We start from the raw sequence: 18832 nt of genomic DNA on the forward strand, positions 1-18832 counted from the left end.
AAGCCCTCACCACCAGTGCGATGTTATTTGGAGATGGGGCCTTCGGGAGGTGATGGATTTAGGTGAAGCCACGAGGGTGGAGCCCTAATGGGGTCAGTATCCCTATAAGAGGAGACCCCAGAGAGCCTGCCCTCTCTCTCCGTTTCTGTCTCCCTCTCCGCCACGTGAGGACACAGGCAGAAGATGGCATCTACAAGCCAGGAAGGGGCCGTCACCAGAACCTGGCCATGTTGGCACCCTGCCCTTGGCCCTCCAGCCTCCAGAACCATGAAGAATAAACCCAGGTAGCTTTTTCTGGCAGCCCGAGCAGACCAAGACGACGACAACCCAGACACAGCACTGATCTGTCAAGTTGACGGATTTTAGGAGGACTTCGACCAGACGGGTTTTATTTCTTAAACGCTTAGAGAATGAGGACGAATTCCTAACAGCTCTATTGAGCTGGCAAAATGTTTTCACTCACTCATCTGACCTCACAGCAAACCTAGGCAGGAGGTACGGTCAGTGCCGGCCCCGTTTACCTCAACTCCGGCCTCAGAGACACCCCACGGGAAGTGAACCCTCTGCTGCCGCCCGCACAAGCGATGGGAGGCTGGCGTCGTGGACGAGGAGGTGCTGGGCTCGGCCCAGACCAGGCCGTCTGCGGGCAGTGGCTCTTGGCAGCCCCTTGCCCTCTGTACAGTCTCCCACCTCAAAACTCCAACCCAACTGTTTCCAAAGAGTAGGATCGGGATCTCCTCTGTCCTACGTAGCCAGAATTTTGTCGGGATTAAAATTTGGTTTTTCAACCCTTTTCTGTGTAGAGTGACGAAGCTGGAGGGCACTGGGGTTGGCATATGTAAGACACACACTTGCAGCCAATCTGAAATAGCCCTTTACGTCTGAAATGTCTAGTTCTAGACACAGATTTAACCCACAGTATGACTTCAGGAAGTGCACGTGGTGCCCATGCAGCGCAAAGGCTGCTGGGAGCTGACTTCACACGTGGCACCATCACTGGTACGCAGGCCGAAGCCACGCTGTCCAGGATCCTCCAGAGCAGGGTCCACCCGGTGCCAGGATGGTGGAGAGAAGATGGAAAGAGACTTAAAGAACTTCCCAATTCTCTTCAGCACTGCTCTGCACACTGTGAACAAGAAATACCTTTGTTCCTCTGTGATACTGCAGTTCAATATTTATTCACAGTAGGGAGAAGGCGGGGTGGTGTGTGGAGGGAAGAATTTGGAGAGGAAGAAAATGAAAGAAAATGCCAAGTCACAAGCAAGAAAGATGGGTAGGTTACGAAGGACAGCAGGTATCCTCAGGTCTCCAAACCCTCAAGGAAAGCGAGCTCAGTGAAGGACGGGCGCAAGGGCGTGACCCAGTCCACCGCCCGCAGCACCTGGGGGCTCGGCCCCCACCATCCACCCAGGGCTGGTTCTGCTTTCTCAGGAGAGCAGCTCAGTACCTCAACTTGAAACGAATCACGATGGCTTCAGAAATACTCATTCATATATTCACCCCCCAAATGTAACTTGGACATGTACTCTGTACCCGGCATGTGCTAAGCCCCAGGGAAACAATTAGAACAAGACACACGCGGCTGATGCCCGGACAGAGCCTGCATTCCAGGGACAGAAAGGGCCGGAACCGAGCAGGGCCATGGGCAGATCGGGGCAGCGCAGAGAAGGAGCAGAGGGTATCCTGACGGAGCGCGACGGGGTGGCCACCCCCAAGCAGATACGGTGACCCTGATGGGGGCAAAGCAGGGCCTGGGAGGGGCCGATGCCCGGAGCAGAGGAACCGAGGAAGAAGAGGACCGAATCAGCCTGGAGAAGCTGCTGGGGCTGCCGCGGGGTCTGGGCCAGATACAAAGTCCTCGGCGTACGGACAGCGTTACAGCTAACGAACTGGCCAAAGAGGGGGAAGCAGCACAGAGCCTGAGGACGCCCAGCACCTACAGCAATGCTTCCAACCGGCTGTGCCTACAGCAAGAAACACATTTTACACGGCAACCTAACACCCCCTGATGTAGCTGGGGCAGCAGGAGGGGAACCAGGGCAGCCGGTAGTGCGGGAGGCGAAGACGCCTGCTGTCAGGACGGGCGACAGCGTGTCCTGTGTCAGACGCTGTGGAGACAGCGAACAGGGGGCAGAGGAAAGTGGGCCTTGGATTTGGCAACACAGAAGTTGCCGGTGACAGAGCCAAGAGTGGCTCCGGGAGCAACGGGGACAGGGTCAGACGGAGACCCGGGCAGAGCGGGCAGAAGAGGGGGAGGGCCCAGGGTGGGGGGCTGGGGGAGGGTGAGACTGACTTCTCACTTCATCTGTGTGGTTTTCCTCCTTTAAAAAGTCCAGCAATAATATCGAGATTATGACCCTCCTGAGAAGACGTAACAGCATTTCTCTGGTGGGGAGGGGAGGCCAAAGAGCAAAGGTGAGACACACACAGCTCAGGCCAGGGCGCTGAGCCCACCAGAGACTCGCTGGCCCCCTTCCGAGGCTTTGCCCCACAAACGGGAGTGGAGCCAGGCCTCCCGCTGGAGGAGACCAGCCATTCAAAGAGGCTCAAAGAACACAAACCACCTTCCCCATTCTGACAGCCACCTGCCCACCTTCTGACGCAGAGGATCAAAACCAAAATCACAGCACCTACTACCGCTGCCTGCTGGGCCCCGAGCAGAGATCCAGCCGGTTCAGGAGGAGGAGGTGGTGTGGCAGTGACGCACGGGTCCCCGGCGGCGAGGGCATGCTGGACTAACGAGAGGAAGGGACAGAAGAGTGTGCACAAGCAGCGGGACCCCGCCCTGAGTTTAGAATCTCACAAGAACAGGCAGACGTTAACACGTAATACGGAAACTTACAGCCACGGAAAGTGCCAAGGAGGGGCGCCCGGTGCTGCAGGAGCAAGCCTAGACGAGAGAGCAGGACGGGGCTCCCCGTGGAAGGAACCTGGGAGCTGAGCTCCCTCCCGTAGCAGCAGCTGGGGGGGTGGTGCGGATTGCGGAGCGGGGCACTCCAGCCAGAGGCAGCAGCATCTGCACAGGCCCCGTGGCAGGAAGGGAACCTCAGAGCTTCGGGCCACACGGCTGGGGAGCAGGGAAGGCGGAGGGCGTTGTGAGATGAGACCGGGAAGCTCGGCGGGGGTCAGGCTGCCGGGACCTGGCAGGATAAAAAGCCCACCTAACTGGGACCAGGGCAGAGAGCCACCACTGAAGGACTAAGCGAGAGGCTGACACGATCGGATGAGCAGTTCAAAAGCTGGCTCTGGCAAAGACGAAGGGAATGGTCTGCAGGAAGTAAGAGTGGAAGTGGAAGCCCAGCGGGGAGCTGGTGGCAGCTTGGACTAGGCAGGTGCACAGTCCAGAGATGGGGAGAAAGGAGACAGATCCAAGATATGGTTCAAAGGAAAACCACCAACAGACTTGTGGATGGGACACGGGGGTGAGGGGACAAGGGTACAGAAGGTGACTCCCTGCTTCCTGGCCTGCCCAGAAAGGCCGGATTTAGATTTTGCTGGTTGGAGGGGTGGGGAGAGTATGGGTTCAGTCTTGGACCTGGTGAGACACCCCAGGAGACGGGTAGCAGCTAGTGTTAGTTCCAAGCAGGGCTGTGGGCTGGAGGAGCTGCAGACCCTTGGCCCCTAGGAGAAACGCAAGGACCAGCTTTAGATCAGGTGGCCGGGTAAGGCGGGGGGGTGGAAATAGGGCCTCAGGCCTGGGGACTCTGAGTACTTAAGACAATCGGAGAATGAGCCCACAAAGGAGGGAAGGAGGGGTGCAGGAAACGAGGGGCCTTTACTTCGTGTCCCTATGTCCTGGCCGCCTTAGCTGCTAAGAAGTCTAGATAAAACGGGAGCTGGAAACACACTTCAGATTTAGCGTCATGGAGGTCCTAGTGACCCAACAGTTTCAACTCCCAGGAAGGACGAAAAGTCTATACACAAAGGGCCCAGGAGGCTGAAGACAGAACGTCAGTCACGTCCCACTGACAGCTTCTCAGTCAGCGTCACCCCAGAGAGCACACATTCCAGATCCTCTAGACCACGGTCTCCGGAGCAGGGCCCGTGCAAAACATCCACGGAACCGCGAGGAAAAAACAGCAGCGCTTTTATTCCTTTATATGATCTCACCTCTTTTACATTTCTATTTCTTGATCACTTTAATAATTCGTATACAATTAGTAAAACCAGTGTATTTACGTGTGTCGATATGACGGGGTGTGTGGTGTGTATGCTACACACGCACACCCACACACTCCCCCCGTTACACACAAACCTCCACACACCAGGGGAGTGGGCTCAGAAGTTGTTCTCTCCCCGGCGTGTGGAGATCACTACTCCAGACGCCCCACCTCTGAGCCTCAAAGAGGAGCAGGTGCTCTTGACCTCAAGCTCTTCTGAATATACGCATTTCTGAGTGAAATCTCGTCTTTTAGGAAGCAGCCTTTGGGAGCCGGGTACCACGCAGAGGGAAAAACACTCCTGCCTGCCCCGGGGAAGGGCAGCCACTGAGACACCTGGGCAGTGACAGACTACCTCCGCATCAGAATATCACGCACGCAGGTCACCCCAAGCCGCCACCTCCTAGCACCCCAAATGCTGTTCAGATCACCCTAAAGGCACAACGTCCACTCCCTACACCCTCAGTAGGAAATGGAACACGGGTTGTTCGCTGGGTCTCACTGCGGCGGCTCCCAGTACCCCCAGAGCCCCTCCTCTGGGACACACAGCAGGACTCCAGGGCAGGAAGGGGCGCTGCCAGAGCAGGGGGGCAAGGCTGCCCACCACCAGCTCACACCTCACACAAATGCAGAGCGGACTGAATTACTTACTTGAAATTCATTGTCTTTCTGAGCTTGTTCGGATCCCTCCTTATTACAGGACCGCTACGAATGAGAAAAAGCAAACACTTCCAGTGAGATGGGGAACACTGAGCAGACACTAACTTTGCAACCATCAGAACAGTCGGGCTTTACAAAACATCTCAGATCTTTAGCGAGTGTTTCTCAGCGCAGTCTAAATGCACCACCAGCGTCCCACACTAGGACCGACACCTGAGGAAGCACTTCATTTCTTTACGAGAAAAGGGATGTGCTGTCGAGACCACACAGCTGTGAGTCTCACCACCACCCCGAGTACCTTTTCACAATTTCATTGCTGGAGGAAAGTCAGTGGCGGCTGCTCTCCCAATCAGGCCTCCTCAAGATAGGCGCTGGGCTGGCTTATCTTGTTTAGCCAGGTGGGTCTTTGGAGGCAACGCCAGCCCCAGGAAGGTGCTGTCCTGCAAGGGCAGGGGGCGCACATGGGCTCGCGGCCGTCGAGGTCAGCACAGGGTGGGCGAGGGTGCCCTGTGTGGGCAGGAAGCCCGGCGCCCGGCCTGCGCGGCCGAGCCTGACCATCAGGGCACCACGAGCTCAGCGTGGGGTCTCCCTCCACCCGAGAGAGGCCCGTGCCAGTTTAATAAAGGCCCAAGCTTATTTCGTATGTTAACGTATTGAGAGATACTTTCATCACTTTCCTCAATGAAATTGCAAATTATTGGTAACCAGGATTCAGTCAATAACACACCTCAACCACGAACTACCATAAGCAACTCTCTGGCCACATCCTTTCTTCATGGCAGATCTTATCTTCTAAAAGCAACCCCCCACCCCAAGTGCTTTAAAAACCTTCATACGTGTCCTGTCAAAATTTTATACTCAAATATTGCCCCTAGAACAATGTTATTTGTTAAAATTAAACTAAGTCTGCTTACGTCAGACACAGAAGCCCATAAAGGAAGCTCTTTTAAAATGTTAAGGTAAAAGATTCTTGAACATCCCATGAAAAACATACCTTTCCATTCCACAGCTTTATCAAAAATACCTGTACCAAGGGTAGAAAGTGTGGACAGGAAAAAAAAATGCCACGTTAAGCACCACCAGCTACTCTAGCATCATTCAAAACACCTCAGCGGTTTAAAGCGACAGCTCCCGTCCATCATACACGGAAATGACGTCCCGCAGACATTTAACATTTTGTGTAAACAGTACATGTTCTAGTTTACTCGATATAAAAGTAAACACAATAAATAACCACGTTCATATGAAGTTATCTGCAAAAGACCTGCACTTATACATACTCAAATAATATCTTTAACACACAGTTAAGTACACTTTGTACAAAGTACAGAAAGTACAAATGGGGGATATATGATATTTTCATTTGTGTAATCTGCATTTCTCTGATGAAAAGATGTTACAGGTTAAATCCCGTTACAATGAAAGCTACAAAATGAAAATACTACAGAAATACTTTTAGACTTTTGCTGATGGCTTGACGTAGGGTGTGACAGAAACCCTAGGGAGGCGTATCTAGGTACCATGAAAGCGTCGCTCCTTCCTTAACTCCAAAATACCCTCCCGACTGCACCGTGGCCTCAGACCTATACCTTAGTTGCTCCCTCTCCCCAGTGGCCTACACGTTCCCAGTGAACAGGGACTCCGTCTTTTCTTTACTGTTGGTCTCCCCAGCAAACCCGGGTGCTCACCGCACTTTGTGGCTGGCACAACTAAATAAACACTCCTGCGCTGGGAAGCTCAAGGAGCAACCAAGGGAGACGGGCAGACTTACACCTGTGAGCCCAGTAGTGGGGGAACTGGCAACAGTGTCAGAATGACCGATGGGGCTGAAATGTCCCCCAAATATTAAATCCTTGTGCTTTTTCTCCCCAAAGACAGTTAAGAACAAAAAAAGTTCTATAATCTGATATACTGCATATAATATATATACATATTTTTTTAATTTTGATACTTTGTAGGAAAAGACAAACAAGGAATTTGGATATCCTACTGAAATTTGTTGTAACGGGATTTGACCTGTACAAAATTCTAGATGACTATGGTTATTCCTATGCTGTTGTTACTTGAACTGTATCTTCTTAGGGAGATACAGTTAAGGGGTTATTTAGCCAGCAGAAGTTCCCTTTCCCTTGTCTAATGGTGCTCTCAACGCCAGCAAGTCACCTCATCCAAGTTACAAATTGGCTTGCTTCCGAGGCCACTGCTTTTTAACATATTAGCGCTGTTAGGTCGAAATAAATTCTATTAATAATTTCCCCACCCCTGCCCACCCCATTCCACCCCCAAGTGAATGCATTACTTATCCCATCAGAGCACCATCAGGAAGGCAAGATGGACTTCTGCCATACCCAGCCCTCTGTTCTGTTTCCTCAGTACAGAATGTTCAGGTTCCCTCAATCCTGTAGGTAATAAGGGCAAGACCAGGAAATCGCAAACCAAGCGGATTGAATATTCACGGAAAGATGAGAGAAGCAGCCTCCTGCACAGGTAAGCCAACAAGAGAGAGTGGCCAAAAAAGAGTCAGAGGACTGTTTTGTCCAGGAAGAAAGGAGGTAAAATATAACTTGGAATCTGTGGGATTTTATTTCAGAGGCACAAATTTATTTGAAGCAGATATTAAAATATATTGTACAAGCATTTAACATGACTCCAAATTCTTCACCAACTAACTTGTATATTAATAAGACTTAGCTTTCAGTAAGTTATAAAATAAAGGTAAAAAATTTTAACATTTATTAGAAATTTGGACACTAACTGGTTATTTAATATTAAATAATTATTAAAAATTTTAATGTGAACACTAATGTAGTCATGTTTTTTTTTAATCAGTTTATATGGGTACAGACTGAAACCGTCATGGAAGAAACAGTACAATGTCTGGAATAACCCTGGAGAATGAATGAAGGTAAAGACGAAAGAAAGCTGGTCAGAGAGAAAGATGGATACTGGGTACCTGGGGTTCATTATGCTCTTCTGGTCTACTTTTGTGTGCATCTGAAATTCTCCATAATAAAATGTTTCTAAAAATAAACGCTGAAACTTCAAGACCTAAGAAGTCAGAATGTATCCCACATGCTTAAGACAACGCCCAACTCTGTGAATATACTAAAAACCACTGAATTGTACACTTAAATAAATAAGTGAATCGTATGCTACAAAGACGTCATAAACACAAAAAAAGAAGACACCCAATGGTAATAAAAATATACTGCCACTGGCTTCCTCCCATCTTCCACATTCTTTTCTTCCTATTTTGGGCTTGGTTTTCAAGAGAATCTACAAGTATTCACTATGACCCATGTATTCATGAGCTGTGCTGTAACAAATAGGCTAAAGTGGTAACAATAATAAAGGGGGTGTGGCTGATATTTTGTTTTAAAGTTATAGAAGAGTTCAAAAGAGGAAACAGATCTGCGATTGACCAAGCACTTGTAAATTTAAAACCTAAATTCCTAAAAGCCCAAACTCTATTAGCTAGGGCCAGCGGTCCCCAACCTCTTTGGCACCAGGGACTCGTTTCGTGGAAGACAATTTTTCCACGGACCGGGGGCGGGAGGGATGGTTCAGGCGTAATGTGAGAAATGGGGAGCGATGGGGGGCGGCAGGGCAGATGAAGCTTCGCTCGCTGGGCGCGCACCTCCTGCTGTACGGCCCGGTTCCTAACAGTACCGGTCCACGGCCCGGGGGATGGGGACCCCTGAGCTAAGGCAGTAAGGTGAGAGCATAGAGGATTCTGACTTTTCACTTTACATATGCCTATACTTTAAAAAGTGTTTAAAAGTATATGTTACTTTTACAATAAATATATTTGGTACAAGGTTTCAAATGTTACTTTTTTGGCAAAATCTCATTTACAGGCTTTTAGAGGTTTTTGTACTTTTTAAAGAAGACTATGAAAAAAGTAAGTTACCTGATATTCCACAATATAACAGGCTTATTTCTTTAAATTTGTTTAAGCCAAATAAACGCTCATTGCTTGGCCAGTTCTTAACAAAAGATTCTGCTAATGCTGAGGGAACTAGTTTTATGATTAAACTACTTTAATAAAACCACATTTGTGAGATGAAACAAAGCAGCATCTTCATTTTTCCTAGTCTGTGTATGTGTGGCTGTGTGGAGATAAAGGCTCTTTTAAAACAGGAGTAAGTTGGCTGCAGCCTTGATAAAGTGCTTTGGGATCTATAAATGAGTGATTAAGAAAGAATAATCCAAATGTTAGCTAGACTCAACTTCTAGGGCATCTAAGATCTGGTCTAGGAAAATCACCCATCTCTTCACTAACCTGAGATTAACCTCCTGAGTTGAGTCCCGAGGGACTCCAGACTATCAGTGTTTATCCTGAGAGTAACAGGCTGGGCTGGCCCTGGAGGGACACGGGCTTCCTGACTATACTGCCTGTGGCTCTGAAGAGTCTAAGGTCCACCCTGGTTATCTGACCATGTCGACTCTCTACGAGAGAAGAGGTTCTCAACGGGGGGGGGGGGGGGGCGCACACCTGTCACCATCCCTGTTAACGATCGATCGGACTGTGTCCCACCTCTCAGGTGAGCTGGGGCAGGAAAGGGTGAGAATCCTGACTCCCTAGAATGCACAGCAGTCATGCGGTTCTTCTCACGTTTTCTTCTCAGTATCACGGACCCTAACCTTCCTGCTTCCTGATCTCTACGAAAACATTCTGCATTTACTGCTTTCATGGCTTCTTACGGCCTTTTCTGAAAATATTTTACAGAACACATTAAAATGTGAGATGACAATGCAATGATTTAAAGTATAGCTTATGTGATTACCTAGTGAACACATACGGATTACGAGAATTTAAACAGACAAATGATTCCTAACATTTTACTGGACAAATGATTTCTAACATTTTTCTAGAGTATGTTCGATCTACCCAAGGACCAATCTAAGACAATGTGATCCTGTTGAACTTCACAAAATCGGATGCCTTGATGAACATCAAGAGGAGACTAGAATGTCTAAAAGGCTCTAGGCAGGGGCTTCCCTGGTGGCGCAGTGGTTGAGAGTCTGCCTGCCAATGCAGGGGATACGGGTTCGAGCCCTGGTCTGGGAAGATCCCACATGCCACGGAGCAACTGGGCCCGTGAGCCACAATTACTGAGCCTGCGCGTCTGGAGCCTGTGCTCTGCAACAAGAGAGGCCACGATGGTGAGAGGCCCGCGCACCGCGATGAAGAGTGGCCCCCACTTGCCACAGCTAGAGAAAGCCCTCGCACAGAAACAAAGACCCAACACAGCCATAAATAAATAAATAAATAAATGTAATACTAAAAAAAAAAAAAGGCTCTAGGCAGACATGAGCTAGGAGAAAGACAGGTGAGTGGAAGTCCAGGTAAAGAAGGCGCCTTTCAGGACCTTCTCAAAATTGAGGTCTGATCCAGGGTAACCTGAGGCCCCAAGACTCCAAAGGCTTCTGAGTTCCTTCGGCATGAGCACCCCAAGGGTTGACTTGTAAGCAACACGTTTCCAGGAAGAGCGCCTTCGCTTCTCCAGCCTGTGTCCTGCCACGTCAGATCAGCACTGCTGAGCTTCATAGAGGCACAGGGTGGGGGAGAAGGACACTAAATGACTAGGACAGAAAAGGAAGTTTCTAACTCTAACCAACATATCAGTATGTACATGGCATTTCCTTAAGGCTGAAAGTAGTATGAAGGAAGAAGAAGCTAAATACTTCAAATGAATTTTCAAGTCGAGGCCCATAAATTTCTAAAATTACAAAATGTTTGTCATTTTCTACTGAGGAAACAGAAGAAAGGGTCTGATCTGCTTTGGACCAAAAAAAAACCCCCAAAAAACAAAAAACCCAAAGTGATATATTCAACATTCTGAAATCTTAACTACTGTACCTCTTTAAGCAAGCACAAACTGTAGCTGGTGCTACTTAACGTAAGCATTACAACTTTGTTTTTAAAAAACATTTCTTGAAACCAAGAACTAAAAGAAAGAAATTACAGCTGTAGAGAATGCTCCGACTTCAGAGGACTCATACTATACCGTGAATCGTGTCTGTCACCTGGAAACCAGAGTGCTCCAGGCACGATCGCATGGACAAGCCTGCAGCAGAGAACACATGCACATACAGCTAAAGTGGTACATTACCCCCAACGCCCTTCACGCCACCCAACACAAAGACATTCCTTCCCAAGAGGGCGGGCTGCGGTCACACCAGCGTTCCAGGGACCAGAAATCTGTACTGGCTTCATGCTCTAAAGCCCAAACATTTAAGACCAGCAAGACAAAGACACTTCGCATATGTCAAAATTAGACACAGTATAGTCTGTGGTTTATTTAGTTATCAAAAGAAGGCACCAAAGCAGGTACGGAAGGTGATACCACTGTAGGTTGTAATTTGGCAACTATCTTTGGAGAGTATTAATGGAAGAAATACTAGGTTAGACCAAATGGGAACACGCAATACTAGAAACATGTTTCACTTCTGAGAGGGAGGTTTTGACTGCCTTAGAAATAGGTATAATTACACCATGCTCAACACATACAAGGGGGGTTTTTAAAAGCAGAGTAAATTAGGTCATGATGACCTAATACAATGAGAAAAAAAATCGAATGCGCTGCGTTCAGTTAGCGGGGACACGCGCTCAGCCTCTCGGGACCGAGCAGGGCTCTGCACGGAGGAGCCATGCCGTCTCAGCTCCAGCGGGAAGTGCTGCAAGCAGGCAGCTTCTCAGCAGCCAAGAGGTTACTGCCAACTATCTGTAGGCTGCTCTGTAATTTATCGTGACTGAATTTTTAATTAAACTGGGGTTAAGAGAAAACAGGGAAGAAGACATTTTGTTTTCTGGATTCAAAAAAGACCGTGTCCCAAACGGTACTCTTTTGAGTCACTGATACAAATCTGCGTTGTGCCTTGATGCCTTTCATTTAATTATTGTTAGTACATCAACAAACACTAATATTAGCCTTCTACTACTCAAAGAACAAAAACAAAATTTTCCCAGACAGCACTCGAGAGATCGTTGGTGTATTATAAACGTTCATGCCTGTGAGACCGTGCAAAACGGTGAGGCCAAATCTCTCCATTCGTGCAGAGAAGGGACTGGCTCGACACAGTCACTGTTCTGACAGAGGCAGGGACAAAGCCCTCTGAGACTTCCGCCAACTGGCACAGGTTACATTGAAAGAACAATACGTACTGACATTTGTGTCTTCCACAATTCATGATAAATAAGCAAACTGGTTATTTGTAATCAGCCAAACTTGCTTCTGGGAAAAGGCTGCTACTGGACGATGCAGAGCTCATGTTCCTTCCCAATACCAGAAAGGAAAAAAATCAAGTTACATTGACAGCTAATTTTATCGTTTCAAGCTCTCTTCTAGCAATTATATCTCTTTCCACAATGGCAAAGGCTAAACCAGTACTTCTCAAAACTTCTACTGAGCTATCCTACCTGCTTTAGTCACGGGTAATTTTATAGTTGAATTCGGTTTCCATCGTCTATGCAGCTAATGAGAATAACCTCCTCGTCATTAAAGTTAAAGCTGGCCTATGTGAAATAGACACTGAATTCTACTGACATTCATTGTTTTAAGATCACACCAATATTTTTATGTTTAATAATCTCCTGCAAATAATATCGTGTGGTGTGGCAGTTTTTCGAAGCTGTGTGTGTCTTACCTTGTTTTATTCTCAAAAGGACCCATTTTTCCCCTTGTCCACTACAGGACTTTCCATACGCCCTAAAATTAACACTAATCCTAAACAAAACCTCCAAGGTACAGCTGGGAAGTCTGCTTATGTCTCGTCTTATACAGAAATGGGGGGTGGCAGAGGTAGCTGTTTGTGGGACAGAGCTGTGGGCCTTAAACCCAACCAGGAGGTTTTACCTTGGCCTTCTGCTACTTAACCCTTAGTGAACTGCACCAGAGAGCAGTCATTTCAGGGCTGCTATGGAAATCAAGGAAGTCAGACATCTCGCAACACCAAGATGAAGAAAAACGAGAAAGTCGAGAAGCATCTCGTTATTTGAAACCAAGTTACTTGTAAATGATTGCAAATGTAAATCAAAAAAATACTGCTACATAATATTTGATTCTCACAGAGGTAAAAAATTCCAAAGCTGGAACGAGGAGGAGAGAGGGAAAGAAGGGACATACTAAACTAAACCAGTCTATCACGTAATTAAGCAAAACAGCTAAACATTCTGAGAAAATACATACGTCTATCATTATGTGCAGTCATCAATTAACATGTTTCAGGGAAGGAGCTCATTCTAATCCACCTTGAAGGACGTGACAACTGCATTTACATGGCCAATTTAGGAAATACCAAGTTATATTTGTACAAATGCACATGCATGTATAGGGATGTGTGTGTGTGCTTTCCTCTAAGTAGAGTCAAAAATAAGGAAAGCATAACGTTTGATTTGCGTGATATTTCTGTCTTTAATCCATGCATTTATGAAAGTAATGTGACTTATTATTTGGGTTCCACAGTTGCTCAGCCACATCTCTTAATTAATGCAAATCCTGGCAAGTTACTATCAATTTTGGCCATTTTTGGTGAAATCCCTGGCACCGTGCTGTGAGAGCTCAACTTGTAAAGCGCACGGCACTGCCGCCGGCCTCGAGTCTTATTGACTGCTTAGTCTCGGCCCCTTACTTTCCTTCTCTCTTAAACTGAAGTTCCTGTTCGGAGTTCCTGAATTTCTTCCCCTCCTCATGTTGCCAAAGTATTCAAATGGCCAGCAGCTTACAATGGCCATTAATGTCCGAAACTCAAACTGGCAGCGAGTGCCCCTGCCAAACCTCAAAGAACTTGGGAACCAAAAATACTTGAGGCTGTAGGATTCATGGTTTTACTAAGTTCAAACTTCAACAAAAAAGTGTACTTGAACTAGGGACTCAATCAACTGAGTAATGATATTGAAAACATTGAGTCCCACCTATAAAGCAAAGGAACAGCTTTTTTCTAACAAAAATGAGTTTGTCGTCAGAGTCAGTTGTGAGACCGTCAGACGTTTGCTCATTATCCATCTCCTGAGCTACTTGCTTCCCTTTCTACCCATGTGCTTTCAAGCATAGCTTCTACTCTTCATCAGCAGATGCAGTTTCAGGAATGGAAACTAACAGCCTAGTAAAAATAGAATTGAGAAGCTAAATCTAGAGTGCTGCCCCCTCCTCCCCCATTAACTGCATGTAAAACATACTCTGATCCATTCGTTTGGTAAAAGTTAATTCCATTTTAAGTGGCTTCAACTCTTCTCTATTTTTCTACTGAGTTACCTAATAGTCTTTTTTTTTTTCCCCTTAAAAATAAATAGGGACATCGAATTCTGTTCAAACAAACTCTATTTCCAGACATTTCTATTGCACTTAAGTACTATCAGGTAATAATTCTAGACTGCTAAAATTTCAAAAAGGACAAAATATTAACTACTGATGGTGAATCTTTATTAGGGGAAAAGAAAACCGCGAGGTCACGGCCTGCGCTGCAGCCGGCTGTTGCTAAGTTACCTGTCCTTAACAGGGCACACGTGCCAGCCAACGCAGCAGCCACCAGCGCCATGTAACCACTGCAATGTAAATTAAGTAAAATTACGTAGAATGTAAAACTCCATTCCTTGGCTGCACTTGCCACTTTTCAGGCATATGAGGGCCACACGTGGCTGGTGACCGGCGTCCTGGACAGCACGCGTCAGAGCACCCCCTCACCTCCACAGGGCTCTGCTGCTCTCAGGGCACAGGGCCTGCCCCCGGCCTAGGAGGAGCGCACCGTGCACACTGAAAACGCTCCTATTTAAGTTGAAACAGAAACAAAGGCTCCATAAATCAGATTTAAACAATAGTCTCATATCACATGCAATTCCAGCAGCTGGCTATTATTTTTAAAGTGTTGCTTAAATGAAAGCACACGAAACGAACGGGCAGAAATGGGACTTAATTGCTACAGAAGGTCCTCAGAGAAAAAGATGGCTGAAGGTTGATTTCATTAAAAGTCCCAAAAGGACATTAATTGGGTAGTTCAAGAACTGTTCTGAAACTGCAACTTGATTAAATAAAAAACTGGACTGCATGGTAAGCACAGACCCTGTTCTGCTTGTACACTGTCAGTCAGGGGGCAGGGTCGGCTGTCAGTCAGCACGTGAATCTAGTGCCAAACTGGCCTCAGGTTTCCTCAGACACGCTAGCTTGTTCCTAACCTCAGACCCTGGCCACTCTCACATCTGGACAGGGATAAGGGAAAATTACCCAATGAAAAGGTTCAGTCACATCATGACAATTTTTTTAAATGAGTTAATATGCAGAGTGCCAATTTTAACTTTAATATTTCTCAACATATAATCGAATCATCACAGATATGGACGTGACCTGCTTTTTAGACTGAGCTGAAAGAGACTAGTCTTTAAAAAAAAAAACTGAGTCAGAAAACTATTCTCTGTTTCATGAAGATCAAAATGGGCCCTTCCAAGGAAGATTTAAATGGATATCAAAATTCTACCACAGAAACATACACACATTTATATGTGTGGTCAGTAAAATGATAAATTCATGGTATAGTTTTTTTTTTTAAATCCAGACATTTGGGATATCCTATAACCGGTTAAGACAATTCAACAAATAAGGTACTTTAACTGAAAGATTCAATTATTTAAGTAATATAAAAATTTAGAAAGATTAGGAATCTAACAAATTCAAAGTTTTAAAGAAATCTCAAAGGGAGGTAGTTAATACATTCGGCTTCACTGAGCTTATACTTTTCCACTGGGACTATCCTGTAAACCCTTTTTGATGATGCTATACAAACAATACTTTCCCCACATTCGAATTTTACAACCTAAATCTGAGCTGAAAATTTCAGTGTGTGGAAAATCCAAGCATTATCCAGCACTATTAAAGATTTAACCAACATTGTACTTCCTCTGGATATAAAGCTGGGCGTATTTGTACTAGTTTACTAACAAATAATAAGTAAAGACAGAATTTACTTAGAATATAAACAAAAAACCAAGTTGTGCAGCCCAATTAAAGCAAAAGCAATATATTTAAATAGCTCTTACAACACCACTAACAACGTATTTTAAGTCTCTTCCCAGGTTAATTAGGAAAGAGGAGGAGAACTGTGCCCAGGCCCCTCCCATCCCCAAGCAGCCGAGGAACTCACCATCTTCAGAATCGCGCCGTACAGCCGCAGGAGCACCTTCCGAGGCTCGTCACCAACGGTGGCCAGAGTGTCGGGTAAGGAGCACTGGAACAGCATGTTACTGAGGCCACCTCTGCCAGAAACAAGAGGACCATAAGTATCTGTATTTTGGAAGCAAGCTAAATCGCTTGTGGATGAGAAGTCAGGACCCATTCCACAAGAACTGTCCTCATCTAAGTCTTCATTTAATCTCTCAGCATACTAGCAACATAAATGATTAACTCCGCAGTTCTCAGATCAATTCCACGAGTCACATTAAAAACAGGCAAATTCTGGATCTGTTCTTCTAGGATAGTGATGGGGGGAGTTTTTATAATTGCATGTGGCATCTGCCTCAGAGAGTGACAAGGAGCGAGGAGACCCTCTTCAGCCCTGGTAATGGGGGGAAATCCCAGATGCCTCCCTTCCAGCCCACATTCATGTATGATCCAAAATTCCCATCATATACCCATCACTGCCAGATTAAACTCTTGGGGCAATACTTAAACCATCTCCTCCAGGACTTTCCACTATGAAGTGGAAAGATCCACCCCTTCTTAACCAGGTTTGCCTAACAGCCTTTTCAAAAAATTTGCAACATTAACAATTACTGGAGCTCTGAGAGCTCCAATAATTAACAATTATTGGAGCTCTCAGAGCTCTCAATACCCTAAACCTTCTACTGTGACTACCAAAGACAAGCAACAAGTTACAGGGGACGTTTAAACAGGAAAGTATAGCCCCGGGGACAAATCACCTACCTGGGTTGGAAATGATTAGATGCAGAGGGTGGTTAGTTAATGCAGGGATTGGAGTTAAATGAACACAAAATACTGTACAATCAGGAATTCGAGACCAGAGGCACCTCATCTGTAGTAGACTTCAGAGTCCCCAAACCCCATTCATAGCTAGTCAATAAAGTGTAAGGAGCTATTACATAAGCAAAGCACTATGCTGGAAGCTCGGGTAACACAAAACTGAAACAGGCTCTGGTTCCTGCCCTCGAGAAACTTGCGCTCTAATGAAGAAAGCAGACATAAAACTGTAAGAAAGAATTCAAAATCATGGGACAATGTCTGAACCAGACGCTTCAGCAAACCCTGAGTCTACACCTGCCTGTCAGATGCATCAATGTCACACAGCAGTATAGGTGAAACTCGTGGAGAAAAAGTTATCAGCAAGGTGGACCAGAGCTTCCTAGAACGACGTCCCCCAGTCACAGAAGCCAGCAGCCTCTTTCCCTGTTCTATCCACTGACAGTCTTAGTGAAGCTACATTCCCCTAAGTGAGGCTAAATACAAACCTAAATTGCATCATCACACACCCAGTCAGACAGGGATCCTGAGCACGCAGTGACAAGCACCGCCAAGAAATGGTCCAAGAGACAGAGTTCACTTTGTGTGAGGAAGAAAGATAACAGGGAGAACTTTTTATCTGGAGGTTGTTAACGTTGCTGCATTAACGGTGCCACAAAAGTGCTCAAAGTTCCACCCCTGTGGCGGACACTCCCCACCCTCCTAGGTTAGAGAACCTGGGCTGTGCTCAGGCAGCAACGTGCAATGCGTCAGGACTCTATTTACCAGTTGCCTCTACAGCTGGCCGGGCCTGTTCGACCAAGTGCTGGCAAATAAAACGTCAAGGAAGTGTCTATGTGGCTTTTGGGATATCAACGTCGACATGCTCACGCGCTTGCCCCCTCTTCCCCATCCATCCTGCTGTGTGGACCGAGGAGACAGTGGTGGGTCAGGGCTAAGCTACTGCCTCTGGGCTCCAAATTCCCACTCTAGTTCTGCTGTGATGCTGGGCTGGGACTCTGCCGATGACATATCAGCTGCTCCCATTCATCAGGTTCTGGCGCAGACGTGTCTGCCTGCTGCTCCTGCCTGCGTGCTGCGGCAGCAACCCACCCGTTCCCGTCCTCACTTCACTGGGCGACCCCACACCAGCCTCGGGGTCCCCAGCGATAGCCAAGCAGTGCCCTCTCCTTGGAGGTCGGGATCCCAACTCCGTGGGTCCCTCCTCTCAGCTTCCAGGTTCTGATCACCCCAACCTCTTCCCCTGTCCCCCAGCCCCGGGAGCCTGCTTCCTGCACCACCTAGTATTCCTTATTTTAATCACTTGTGTTCCCTTTTTGCTTTTTTGGTTCTCCACCGCCTGTTCACCCAGTTCCCTATATTAAATCCTCTATGGCTGCTGAAATACCTAGTGGTGTTTCCGTTTTCTTGCCAGGATCCTAACTAGCACATGTGGCCAGAGCTTTAGCAGCTTCTTAGATCACGAGATTAACGGCCACATCCTAGGAACAGCAGAGCGGTTAGTTGAAAGGAGTCTGCATCCCCATCAAGCCGTGAAGCTGCCACACCTGCTCAGCCTGGCTACTCCTGGACCTGTTTAATGCACAACGGAAATAAATTTCTATATTGTTTAACCACTGTGACTCTGGGGTCCTCTGTTATAAGCAGCTAAACCTAGTAGTAACTGATACAGCGTCACCACATCCACTTACTCCTGTTCTTCCAGTCTGGAAACTCCTCATTCTTCTCTGCCATCTAAAAACTACCTACTGGGCTTCGCTGGTGGCACAGTGGTTAAGAATCCGCCTGCCAATGCAGGGGACACGGGTTCAAGCCCTGGTCCAGGAAGATCTCACATGCCGCGGAGCAACTAAGCCTGTGCACCACAACTACTGAGCCTGCGCTCTAGAGCCCGCGAGCCACAACTACTGAAGCCCGTGTGCCACAACTGCTGAAGCCCGCACGCCTAGAGCCCGTGCTCCGCAACGAGAAGCCACCACAATGAGTAGCCCCCGCTCGTCGCAACTAGAGAAAGCCCACGCACAGCAACGAAGACCCGACGCA

At 47.1% G+C, this 18832-nt stretch overlaps 1 protein-coding gene across 10 annotated transcripts in view; it reads right to left on the minus strand.

Moving 5' to 3' along the window:
• The window catches only part of CHKA (choline kinase alpha), a 66800-nt gene that overhangs the window by 20257 nt on the left and 27711 nt on the right, over positions 1-18832 (minus strand). For 7 of the 10 annotated variants that reach the window (XM_082409745.1, XM_082409742.1, XM_082409750.1 and 4 more), the window contains exons 2-3: positions 15957-16068; positions 4812-4865 (exon numbers count right to left, since the gene is read on the minus strand). In XM_082409745.1, coding sequence (XP_082265871.1) covers positions 4812-4865; positions 15957-16068 — 166 coding nt within the window. Of the gene's footprint in view, positions 1-4811; positions 4866-5814; positions 5845-15956; positions 16069-18832 lie in introns of all 10 variants that reach the window. The other 3 variants (XM_082409744.1, XM_082409747.1, XM_082409743.1) reach the window with 2 other exon arrangements.

Source organism: Balaenoptera physalus (genome assembly GCF_965194825.1).
Source record: "Balaenoptera physalus genome assembly, chromosome: 10".
Classification (NCBI taxonomy): Eukaryota; Metazoa; Chordata; class Mammalia; order Artiodactyla; family Balaenopteridae; genus Balaenoptera; species Balaenoptera physalus.